Source organism: Eptesicus fuscus, chromosome 16, assembly GCF_027574615.1.
Source record: "Eptesicus fuscus isolate TK198812 chromosome 16, DD_ASM_mEF_20220401, whole genome shotgun sequence".
NCBI classification, from domain to species: Eukaryota; Metazoa; Chordata; class Mammalia; order Chiroptera; family Vespertilionidae; genus Eptesicus; species Eptesicus fuscus.
The window spans coordinates 31,159,199-31,171,535 of record NC_072488.1 but is presented as its reverse complement, the minus strand read 5'-3'; the positions used below and the strand labels follow the sequence as shown (position 1 = coordinate 31,171,535).

At 33.8% G+C, this 12,337-nt stretch overlaps 1 protein-coding gene across 7 annotated transcripts in view; it reads left to right on the top strand.

Annotated features, from left to right (window-relative positions):
• PPP4R3B (protein phosphatase 4 regulatory subunit 3B) overlaps positions 1-12,337 on the top strand; it is a 46,662-nt gene that overhangs the window by 17,800 nt on the left and 16,525 nt on the right. For all 7 annotated transcript variants that reach the window (XM_008162114.3, XM_008162112.3, XM_054728167.1 and 4 more), the window contains exons 6-8: positions 1,058-1,174; positions 3,346-3,462; positions 11,680-11,811. In XM_008162114.3, coding sequence (XP_008160336.1) covers positions 1,058-1,174; positions 3,346-3,462; positions 11,680-11,811 — 366 coding nt within the window. The remainder of the gene's footprint in view (positions 1-1,057; positions 1,175-3,345; positions 3,463-11,679; positions 11,812-12,337) is intronic.

Sequence of the window (12,337 nt, the reverse complement as noted above, 5' to 3'; positions counted from 1 at the left end):
TTGAAATTCAAACCCTTAAAGAGCACTTACTCTTTTGGCATGCAGGCTTTTGATATTGAATTTGTTAAGAGAAAATTTTTTATAATTAGAGTATGAGATAAAATATATGTACTTAAATTATACTGTAAATAGTTATTCTCAAACTTATTGTTTTATATATTTTAGAAATTTCTTAAGATAATTTTGATGTGGGTTCCCCTCTCCATGAGAGAAACTGTGTGCCTTACAAATTCCAAAATCAGATATGTGGTTTATGTTAGGACAGAAATACAAACTCATGCATTTTCTTGGTTGTAGATACAGTATAGAGATGCTTTTCTTTTTAAACAAGTGGCAAGGGGACTGCTTCTTAAGTAGATGAATGATAAATAATTGCTTCTTGGAAATTTTTTTCTTATGAATGTGTTTATAATAGCTTTTTTGAGATAAAAACCATGCCTTGGGGAAGGAAAATAGTGATTGCTGTTTACCAGTAGTTTGTTAATTTATCAAACATTATAATCAGGTACATGGGTTTTAAGAAGTAATGAAAGATTGCTGACTTAAAATCAGCCAAGTAACTTTTGGTGTAGTTATTTATTAATAGCCTAGTTAGTTTTCTTATTTATGAAATTAGTCCTTTAGACTAGGGAATCTGTAATGTCCTTTCCAATTCTTAAAACCCTAATCATACTTTTGAGGCCTCCCTGGAAACCCAGCCACTGGGTTTCTGTGTAGCAGGGTTTCTGTGAAAATGTTTGCTCTAATTCAAAATATTCGCCTTACATGGCATTTTTACACCTTAGTCATGAATAGAGAATAATATATAAGTATATACATTCCTCAGAGACTCCACATATAACGTGTGTACACTATAATGTTTTTAGAGAGGTAATTGTTCAAAGTAAGGTTTACTTTTAATGGGCTGTTAACTTCTAATGTGTCCTATGTAGGTTCTGAGGAGTCAGGACACCCTAAAAAGACAATCCTTGAGAAGGGTGTTGTTGCTCACATTACCATGTGCCTTAAGTTTACTTTTATTTGTATCAATGTCTCACTGTACTTTCTAACATTACAGGTTAATTTTTTCAAGGAGTTTTGTGCATTTTCTCAGACATTACAACCTCAAAACAGGGATGCATTTTTCAAAACCTTGGCAAAGTTGGGCATTCTTCCTGCTCTTGAAATTGTAATGGTAATTATACATTTTTTTTCTTCATGTTTTTGAAATTGAGATTTGTAAAAGATTTATATTATGGATGGCAAGTACTTATTATAGTAATGCATATTGAATTTTATAATTTAAATTATGCTTCCTTGATAGTGAATTATACAAGAGTGTTTTCAATCTTCAGGTTTTTATTAACTTAAATTTATAATATTACTATGTAATTACTTGCATATAATATGGCTTCAGGTGAATAAAAATCCCATATAAGACTTTCTCTTCTGTAACCATATTAATTATGTTTCATAGAAACAAATAAAATGTCTTTCCTTTTTAGACCAGTGAGTAGAGTGAGGGCAGACTGAATCAAAGGTGCTCGTATTGCAATATGGGGTTAGGGCAGTGGTTCTCATACTTTTGCTTATTAGTTTTATCCATTGATATTTATTACATGAAAAATTAAAACTGAGAGTTTTTTAAGTATTATTTTAAAATAATAACAACCCAATTATATGTTAACACAAATAATATAACTTTTATGAAAAAATAATTTTTCCAAAACAAAATATATTTAGTGAAAAGAATGGCATTGTTTCATGTTTTTTTAAACATTTTTCAAAAATTTACTTACTGATTTGAGGGGAGCAGAGGGAATGAGAGAGAGAAACATCTATTTGTTGTTCCAGTTATTTATGTAGTCATTGGTTGATTCTTACATGTGCCTTGACCATCAATCAAACCCACAATCTTGGCATATCCATATGAGCTACCTGGTCGTGGCCTGTTTCATATTTTTTACCAATACCTTTCAAGTCTGGCTGATTAGAAAATAGTCTCATAGTAGCTTCAGCATTTAATTTGTTGTGATACCACAGGTTGTGTAGCCTCTTGAGAACCCAACTATACTTGTGATAGACTGAGAGTGAAGAGGCTATTAATACCCTAGTATTATTTATTATTATGAAAATAACTAGTAGCCCTGCGCACAAATCGTGCGCCAGTAGCTCTCTGTGGGGCCTGGCCGCTCCACACCCGCTGCCCAGAGGCTCTCTGCGGCCCAGAGGCCCATCCGCAGCTAGGCACGGAACACTTACCTAGTTGCCATGGTGACGGAGCAAGCATTCTACCAGGCCACTCATGCTGCCCACTCTCAGTGGCCGCCCCCCTGGGACTGGGGGACTCCTGTGGGGCTGAGAGGACTGGGCGCCGCCATCTTGTGGCTATGGATGCCGCCATCTTTGTGATGGCGTGATGGTTAATTTGCATATTACCCTTTTATTAGATAGGATTTTATTCTCATGCACTTCCTGAAAAGAGTCTTAGACTCCTTGTAGGGATTTGTTGCACCACATTTTGAGAACTACTGAGTCATAGAATGTTTTCAGAATCTCCTGAAGATTTTACAACTTATGAATCATGTATTGTTCACATGTTGAAAGAGGACAAGCATTCAGAATCATTACCTTAGAAAATTAAGTTGTGGAAAAGAGTAAAAATACCCAAAGTGTTTTCAAAAGCATACTCTAATAGGAAAATCATAATTGAGAAATCAGTTACTAAGGTGTAAAGTAACTGGCAAATCCAGGATCAAAGACAGATTCTGTAAGGTTTTAAAGACTTAACTAGGAGACATCATTCACATTTTTGCATATATTTAAATCAATAATTCTTCCCTCTCCTCCCCCCCAAAAAAACCAACCTTTTGTTACAGTGTTGCTTTATAATCCTGTGCTGATGCTTAAATTTAAATTCTCTGAGTATTTATTTTGTGGTGGAAAAAACTGGTGGAAACTAATCATTGAGCTATCTAAAACTTTTTTTTATTTTTTTTTATTTTATTGATTTTTTACAGAGAGGAAGAGAGAGGGATAGACAGCTAGAAACATCGATGAGAGAGAAACATCAATCAGCTGCCTCCTGCACACCCCCCACTGGGGATGTGCCCGCAACCAAGGTACATGCCCTTGACCGGAATCGAACCTGGGACCCTTGAGTCCGCAGGCCGACGCTCTATCCACTGAGCCAAACCGGTTTCGGCTAAAACTTTTTAATATTTGTAAAAGGATAGAGAGGTTATGTATTTTGATTCCAGTACTATTAAATCCAAAAAGTTGGAAGTGTACATAGATTTGGAAAAAAGGAAAATACATCATAACATTTGTTAACAGTCTCTAAGTAATCTATTTTCCTTTCATCAGGGCATGGATGATTTGCAAGTCAGATCAGCTGCTACAGATATATTTTCTTATCTAGTAGAATTTAGTCCATCCATGGTCCGAGAGTTTGTAATGCAAGAAGCCCAGCAGAGTGACGATGTAAGTAATAATGTTTTGGTTCTATGTGAATTACATGTAGAATAGTGTTTGAAAACTATTGAGAGAAAATCATGGCCGTTATTTTAATCTTTTATGAAGCAAAATAATAAATTTCTAATCATCTATGACTATGGCAAGCCCAGAATATTATTCTCATGCACTTCCTGAAAAGAGTCTTAGACTCCTTGTAGGGATTCGCTGCACCACATTTGTGCCAACTGATTTGCAGTGTATTCAATTGGCAATGGATTGACTGTTTTAAAAAAAGCATATTCAAATTAGTATTGAGATTGAAATAAATGATTGTCATAGAATCAAATTCTTACATGCTAGTCTTAAAAAACTTTTCAAGTACTAATGAAATATAATTTCAAGCCTCATAGTCAGGCACTTACTGAATATAATAAGTTACTTTCACTATATTCAAATGTGTATTTTTTAGTGTGGATAAATGTTTAATAATAAGACCAATGTTGTGTTTTCCCACTACAGAAATATTTACACTTTTCCCTTAAACTATTTTTAAGACAGTATGAACATATAGCTGTAATTTTAAGTACTCTTTCTTATTTTAATGTTAAGTAGAAAAGTAACTAAAATATAATTATGTCCCTTCATTTTTAAAAAATGTATTTTTATTGATTTCAGAAAGGAAGAGAAAGAGAGATAGGGAGATAGAGAGATAGAAATATCAATGATGAGAGAGAATCATTGATCAGCTGCCTCCTGTACTCCCCTCACTGGGGATTGAGCCTGCAACCTGGGCATGTGCAGAATTGAACCTTGACCTCCTGGTTCATGGATTGATACTCAACCATGTGGGCCAGGCTAATTATCTCCCTTCTTAATGGTTTTGAATTCCAGTGTTAATTTGATCCTTATATTATTGAATTAAACTATAGTTGTTTTATATGTTTTGTGCTTAATCTCTTAACTTGGATTTTTATGTCTGTCTTTCATAGATATTTCCAGTATTTTTTTTAAAGCAATTTTATTTAGAATCGGTCTGGGCTAATGGTATAGTTTAGGCAGTAGAAAAGAAATAAAAGACATATTTTGTGTTAAGTATTTTAAGGTGTTTTTTTCCTACTAATGCTAATCTGACTTTAAAGAAATAAATATCTAGTTTATCTCACTGTTGATATTACTATCTTAGTGCCATCCTTTACAAAAGGGTAATACTTTGAAGTTAATGCTCAGTATTACATCCTTAGTGATGAGTATGATTAAAGGTATTCATTATAAAATCTCTCAGGCCATGAGAAGAATAAGCAACTAATTCTTAATTTTCTGTTTTTATTAGAACCATTTTATTCTGTGGGGGGGTTTTTTTTTGTAATTTTTCAATTACACCTTGCATTCAGTATTATTTTGTATTAGTTTCAGGTGTGCAGTATAGTGGCTAGACAATTATGTTCTTCCCAAAGAGTTCCCCCAATATTTTCAGTACTCACCTAGTATAGTTATTACAATATTATTTTTTAAATATGTTTTTATTGCTTTTTAGATAGAGAGAAAGGGAGAGGGAGGGAGAGAGATAGAAACATCTATGAGAGAGAGACATCTATCGGCTGCCTCCTGCATATCTCCTACTATGGATGGAGCAGCAACCTGGCATGTGTCCTGACTGGGAATCAAACCCAAGACTTCTTGGTCCATGGGACGATGCTCAATCCACTGAGCCATACCAGCGGGGCAACAATATTATTGACTATATTCCCTATACTGTGACTATTTTGTAACTACCAATTTGTACTTCTTAATCCCTTCACCTTTTTCACCCAGTCCCCCAACTACCCTCTGGCAACCATCAGTCCATTTTCTCTAACTATGAGTCTGTTTAAATTTTGTTTGAACAGACAATGAAAATTTAAATTTAAATTTTCATTTATTTTGTAGAACTATTTTCTTGTTTGCATTTAATTGATGCATGAGTCTTAGAGAAGCTCTTACTGATTTTTTTAAATATATTTTATTGATTTTTTACAGAGAGGAAGGGAGAGGGATAGAGAGTTAGAAACATCGATCAGCTGCCTCTTGCACACCCCCTACTGGGGATGTGCCCGCAACCAAGGTACATGCCCTTGACCGGAATCGAACCTGGGACCTTTCAGTCCCCAGGCCGACGCTCTATCCACTGAGCCAAACCGGTTTTGGCTCTTACTGATTTTTTTAAATATATTTTATTGATTTTCACAGAGAGGAAGGGAGAGAAATAGAGAGTTAGAAACATCGATGAGAGAGAAACATTGATCAGCTGCCTCCTGCACATCCCCGATTGGGGATGTGCCCACAACCAAGGTACATGCCCTTGACCGGAATCGAACCTAGGACCCTTCAGTCTGCAGGCCGACGCTCCATCCATTGAGCCAAACTGGTTAGGGCTGTTACTGATTTTTAACTATAAAAAGTCTCTTTCTCAATTTTTTTTCTTCTAATCATAGTCTTCAAGGCCTTTCATTTCCCTGAATTTTCTGATATCTAGCAGTTTTATCATTTAAAAATCTTGTTGCCTCAAAATAATTCTTAGCCCACAAAAGAGTATAATATATATATATAATTTTTTTTTTTTAATTTCAAAATAAAGGATCCTGCACGCTGAATTCTATATTGGGTTGTCTGCAACCTTTAAAAAGAAAGAAGAAATAAGTTACTTGTATATTCAGTGGAGTGTTGATATTTTGATGTTCTTTTAAATGCACAGCATTCAAACTCAAGTTCTTCCTGATATGATGAAGCAGATTTGTTTTTAGGATCACAATATTAACATATGTGTTTGAGACACTAGGAAATAATAACATTTTTTATTGTAGTCATTTCTGTCCAAGCTGTAAGGGTGGATTTAGCAGTAACTGCTGTCTTCTTTTTGTTATGCCACAGATTTCACATTTTTATGCTAATGGCCTTTGAAACATCCAGTAAAACTTATTTTAGAATCTGACTGAATAAGTAATACAGCTATTACTGAACTGCTTATTTTGGCAAGTATTTTCAGTGTATTTCTCACTTAGGAATAAATTCATGTTAAATTTTTTAGATATGACAATAGCATTGGGATTTTTTATTTTTATTTAAGTATAGTTGTTGAGTTTATTTTTTAAGATTCCTTATTTTCATTTTTTAAAGGACTCTTAAAACACTTTTAATTATTTTATGCTGAAGTATTTATAAAATTATATATATGGAACTTGCTTCAAAATAATTTTGGAGGGTGAAATTTGCCATAATAAAAAGTTTTTAAAAATACATAAATTAATCTCGATGGGTTGGTTGACTGTTCAGTATTTTGTATTGAACATACCACATTTTATTTCCTAAAATTGCATCAGTTTTTTTAACCTTTTATTTGGAAGTAATTTTAAATTTGTACCAAAGTGATAATAGTACAAAGAACTCCCATATACATTTCCCCCAGATTCCCTAGTTATTAACATTTTGTCTCCTATTTACTTTATCACTCTTTTTCTTTACTCATATTTATATTTACACATTTACATATATAATTATTTTTGTTCTGAACCATTGAAGAATAAGGTACAAAAATGATGGCATGATATCCCTTTATCCCTATTTACTTTATTGTCTATCTACTAAAAACTCTGCATACATAACCACACTATAATGATCAAAATCAGGCAATTAACATTTTTACTTTATTTAACTACAGCTCTAATTTCAGATTTTGCCAGTTGTCCCAGTAATATTCTTTTAGCCTAGACAAAAACAAAAAGTTTCTGGTCTAGTGTCCAACAATTTGGATTTGTCCTGATTCACTTTAGGTTATGTCTTTGTCTCAGGAATAGTACAGAACTAACATTTTGTTCAGTACATCATATCAAGAAAATCCCCCAATTTTACAAAGAGTTTTAGTTCTGTTTGTCTCTAGGCTGTTTTGCTATTTCACAAATGTGAGGAGTTGGACCATTAAGTTCTTCTAATTTGAGGAGCTATTGTTTCTTTTTACTAACGTGTGAGATTGGATTGAAAGAACTATTGGTTCTATAATATTTGTAGCCTTCATTCAAGTTGCTGCAGAGTAAATTTCATATGCATGACTTTTTAAAAAATTATTACATTTATATATTTTTAAAAAATGGAAATGTTTCCACAACATCCATCAGTTATATTTATTCTACTTCAGAATATTCTTCTTGCCCTTACCATTCTTTCTTCTCTTACTTACTATATGTAGCTAATGTTCTCTTGATCTTACTAGAAAGTGTCAGTGGAAAATAACTTTGTCATGATTGCCACTGGGCTGATAATAACTGTCTAATTCCATAGGTTATAAAATATATCTCAATATTAAGAAGTTAATTTTTTTTCTTAGAAGCAATGAAATAAAGTATATTCTCTATCTTTCCCAATCAGAAAATAGAGATGCCAGCTCTTAACCTGGATAATCTCTGAAAGTTCTTTGTTGCTGATTATTTTTCATAGTATAGCAAAATTCTTAAACACACTTACATAGACTTTTTTTAAAGTGTTTGCTTCTAAGAATAGTATGAGGTTGGGGTGTAATGAAATGGGAGTATCATTTCTCTAAAACTTTGATTTAGAAATAACTACAACATTGAAATATCTCCTAGAAACTATAGTTACTCACTGAAATGTTATTTAGGTAAGGAATGCGCAAACTTTTCTGCAGTATCCTAAAGGTAACTAAGACTTGCTGGGTCTTGTGGTCTGTCAAAACTACTTAACCCTGTCACTATAGTAAGAACTGTCCATAGACAGTTTGAAAATGCGCAGGCTTGGCTATATTCCTGTAAGTGTACAAAATAAGCAGTTAGCCAGGTAGTTTTGTAGTTTGCTGACCCTCGACTTTGACCCTATGTCAGAACATTTCAGCTAAATGATGCTGCCATTTACAGGCTGGTTCTCATTTGAAAGTTATAATTGCAGAAGCTACTATGGTGGTATATATTAAAAGAAGTAAAACAAAAACATCATAGGGATAAGCAGTCATTAATGGAAAGGAAGTTTGGGGGTTATTTTAAGACTACATTTAAAAGAGTGTTCTCTAAAATAGATATTGATGCCCAGCATTGCAATAAATTCATTGCACTTACTCTGTAATGGCATGTATGTATGTATGTATGTATGTATGTATTTTCCTTACCTGAGGATATATATTTTTTTATTTTTGGAGAAAGAGAGAAACATTGATATGAGAGAAAAACATCAATGTGAGAGAGAAACATTGATCGACTGCCTCCTATACACATCCCCACTGAGGATTGAACCCACAACCTTGATATATACCTTGAACGGAAATTGAACCCACAGTCTTTTGGTGTACAGGACTGGCTCCAACTAACTGAACCCCCCAAACATGGCTGTAAATTTTTAGATTAAATTATTGTTTGACATCTGAAGGAATTTTCTGGTAGTTTGTCTTATCATCTTCATTACTTTGCTGCAATTGCTTGAGCATGAGTTTTCTAGCCTGAGTAATGACATAGTCAGATAAGCAGATTAAGGAAAATTGGATTTGTGCTTATGTTTTACTGTCAGTAAAGAACTCTAGTAGACGATTAGAGTTGCTAGCTTGGAATTTTGACAGAGTGGTGCCAACTTCGGTGATCTTCTATTCCAGTTCCCTTGTTATGCCATTAGAGAAACAGGCCTGGAGGAGTTAATAGGGCCACTTAAATAGCTGGTTATTGGCAGTACTGCATTTAAGAGGGTCTTTTGATTTAGCTATTTATTCAGTTCACCAAGCTTACTCTGTTGTGTTAATTAAGAAATGAAACATGCCTTACAGAATCCAGGTGAGAGGTTATAGCACCTTGGTGGAACACAGAAATGAGAAAAGATGCATTGAAGGGGTAATAACAGTTTCACTTTACCCATGTCCTTCCTTCCCCAAGACAACACAGAACAATGCTGAGAAAGATCCCCTGGACCAATGAATTCTCCCTTGAGGGAAAGAAAAAAAGCAAAGTGAGGGTGTGACATCCCCAGCCTTTCAGGGTGCTACCGAGAGAATCACTTTTTTCATGCCTCTGCCAGAACACTGAGGGAATCATCTCTCAATAGCTAAGAACAAATACCACTGCACAGGTCTCAATAGCTGGTCTTAGTACCCCAGTAACAGATCCCACCTGCTGGCCCAGCCAGAACCTTTGGCCAGGCTGACTGGTGAAGGGCTTTCTTTGCCAAAGCTGGTCTGTAAAGACTGGGCAAGCTAACTGCTTCTTAAGATGCGCAGACACCAATGCAAAACTACAGAGATCATGAAGAATCAGGGAAATGTGACACCACCAAAGAAACAAAAAAATGGAGAACTACAGCATACGGGATATAGTCAATAATATTGTAATAACTATGTACCGTGCCAGATGTGTACTTAGAATTATTGGGGTCATCACTTTGTAAATTATATGATTGTCTAACCACTATGCTGTGCACCTGAAACTCATATAAAATAATATTAAATGTCAACTATAATTGAAAAATGACATTTAAAGAATTAAAGATAAATACATAAATAAATTTGGGGGGAAATGGAGAACTTTGAACTGCCTAACAAGGAATTCAAAATAATTCTTAAAGAAGAAGCTCAGTGAGCTACAAGAAGACAATTAGATAACTAAATGAAATCAAGAAAACAATACATAAACAAAATGAATTCAATAAAGAGATAGAAACTATAGAAAAGAACCAAAGGAAATCCTGGAGCTGAAAAATACAATGACTGAACTGAAAAAGATCAGTAAATAGCTTCTACAGCAGACTCGATGAAGCAATAGAAAAAAATCAGAGAACTTGAGAATAAAAAAAAAATGAAGAAAGCCTACATGAATTAATGGAACACCATAAAGTAAAACTATACGGGATAACCAAAAGTAGGTTTACTGTTGTAATATAAATAAATAATAATACAACAATTAAAAAGTAATTTTATTTCATAATTCCTCTTTGAAGAAATTTCGTTCTGTCTCTGTTGCCATGATAGAATTTATTTACTAGTGTTCAAATTTGGAAACATGGTAGAGGGTAGGGTTCTAATATTTTTTTAAGTATATTTTTACTTATTTCAGAGAGAGAGAGGGAAAAAAAGAGAGAGAGAGATAGAAACATCAGTGATGAGAGAGAATCATTGATTGACTGCCTCCTGTACACCCCCTATTGGGGATCAAGCTCGCAACCCCTTGCATGTGCCCTGACTAGGAATTGGACCAGTGACCTGGTTCATGGGTCGATGCTCAACCACTGAGCCATACCGGTCGGGCTAGGGTTCCAATTTTAAGAAGTTAAGTTGCTATGACATGGTTTTGTTGGTTCTTTATTGCATTGAGTTTATAAATAAACAATTCACAGGGATATATTATTTTTGGCTAAAAGTATATAGTTTGGACAGGGCTAGTAAAACAAAATAATTACAAAGACTGCTTTATACTGAAGCTTTCCAGAATTCTCCCAATTTAAGACATTTGTCTTCATTCCATGCAGTTCCCTTATTTCATCTCCTTCAGTTACTACCTTTCTTCCCCCAATAATAAACATATTTTCAAATCCACCAAGTTGATGTCAGAACTTTTTGACATGAACCATCAGTTTGTATCCTAATTTAATGTTTAAGATTTCTACTTTAAAAATACAAGCAGAAGCTGCTTTATAGTTGCAAGCTGCTTGGTAGCTCTGTATATTAAGATCCAAGAGCATGTTGCTAACATAACAATAAATCTAGTTGGTATTAGGTCATTATATAACACATGTGCATCCACTCACCTGTGGAGAATTGTGTACTGGGTTATTTTCTTTCTCTCTCTCTCTCTCTCTCTCTCTCTCTCTCTCTTTTTCCTAGAAAGGATTTTCTAGTTAGAAGCTGAGATAAACTGTGTTTGGGAGTGGAGAGGGTATCACATGTGTAATCTTGCTTGTTTCATCAACTTCTAAATTCATACCTGACACTGAAACCTAGAATGAGAATCTGTTAGAACCTCCAGTGAACTAGAATCACTGATAAATGACTTTATTTTCCACTTCCCTATATTAATGGTATCGTAAGGTGTAGTATACTCTGCTTTTTCTTATATAAGTGGATTTTTTTCTCTAGTGTGCTTATAAAAAACATTATTAGGAAGAAAAGAGCTTAAATAATTTATATATTCTTTGGAGGGTATTTCCTATGTGATTCTGATTTTGTTCTTTCAACTGGTATATTTGTCGTATTTCCAAACCAGGTCTAATGGAAACATTTTTTTTCAGGATATTCTTCTCATTAATGTAGTAATTGAACAAATGATCTGTGATACTGATCCTGAGCTAGGAGGTGCTGTTCAGTTAATGGGACTTCTTCGTACTCTGATTGATCCAGAGAACATGCTGGCTACAACTAATGTAAGGAATTATTCTGAATTTCTTTTTTTTAAGTTTTGATCTAATCAGCTGTAGGTGTTTTTTAAATGTAATTGTAAATATAGAAATTTTGAAAATGTGTACAATATTGAAAAACAATAAATAGTTACGTATTTGTATACTTGATATTCAAGTAGCAGTGGTATTCCTATAGCAGTTCACTTGTCAGAATACAATCTTGTAATGTAGAAAATCTTCTGTTTATGACCCTTGGCCTCTGTATGTTAACTTCTTAAAAATTAATATACAGCAATGTGAATATACTTAACATTAGTGAACTATAAATGTAAAGATGGTTAAATGGTAAGTTTTGTTGGTTTTTTTATTAAAATAAAAATGGAAAAAATATGCTACATCATATAGTGCATGTACACAAACCTAAGTAGTATAGCCTACTACACACCTAGGCTATTTGGAATATCGCCATTGTATATGTTTTTTGTCATTGACCAAACTGTCATTATGTAATGCATAAATAAAATATTAAAAATATATCCTCTTTATTATC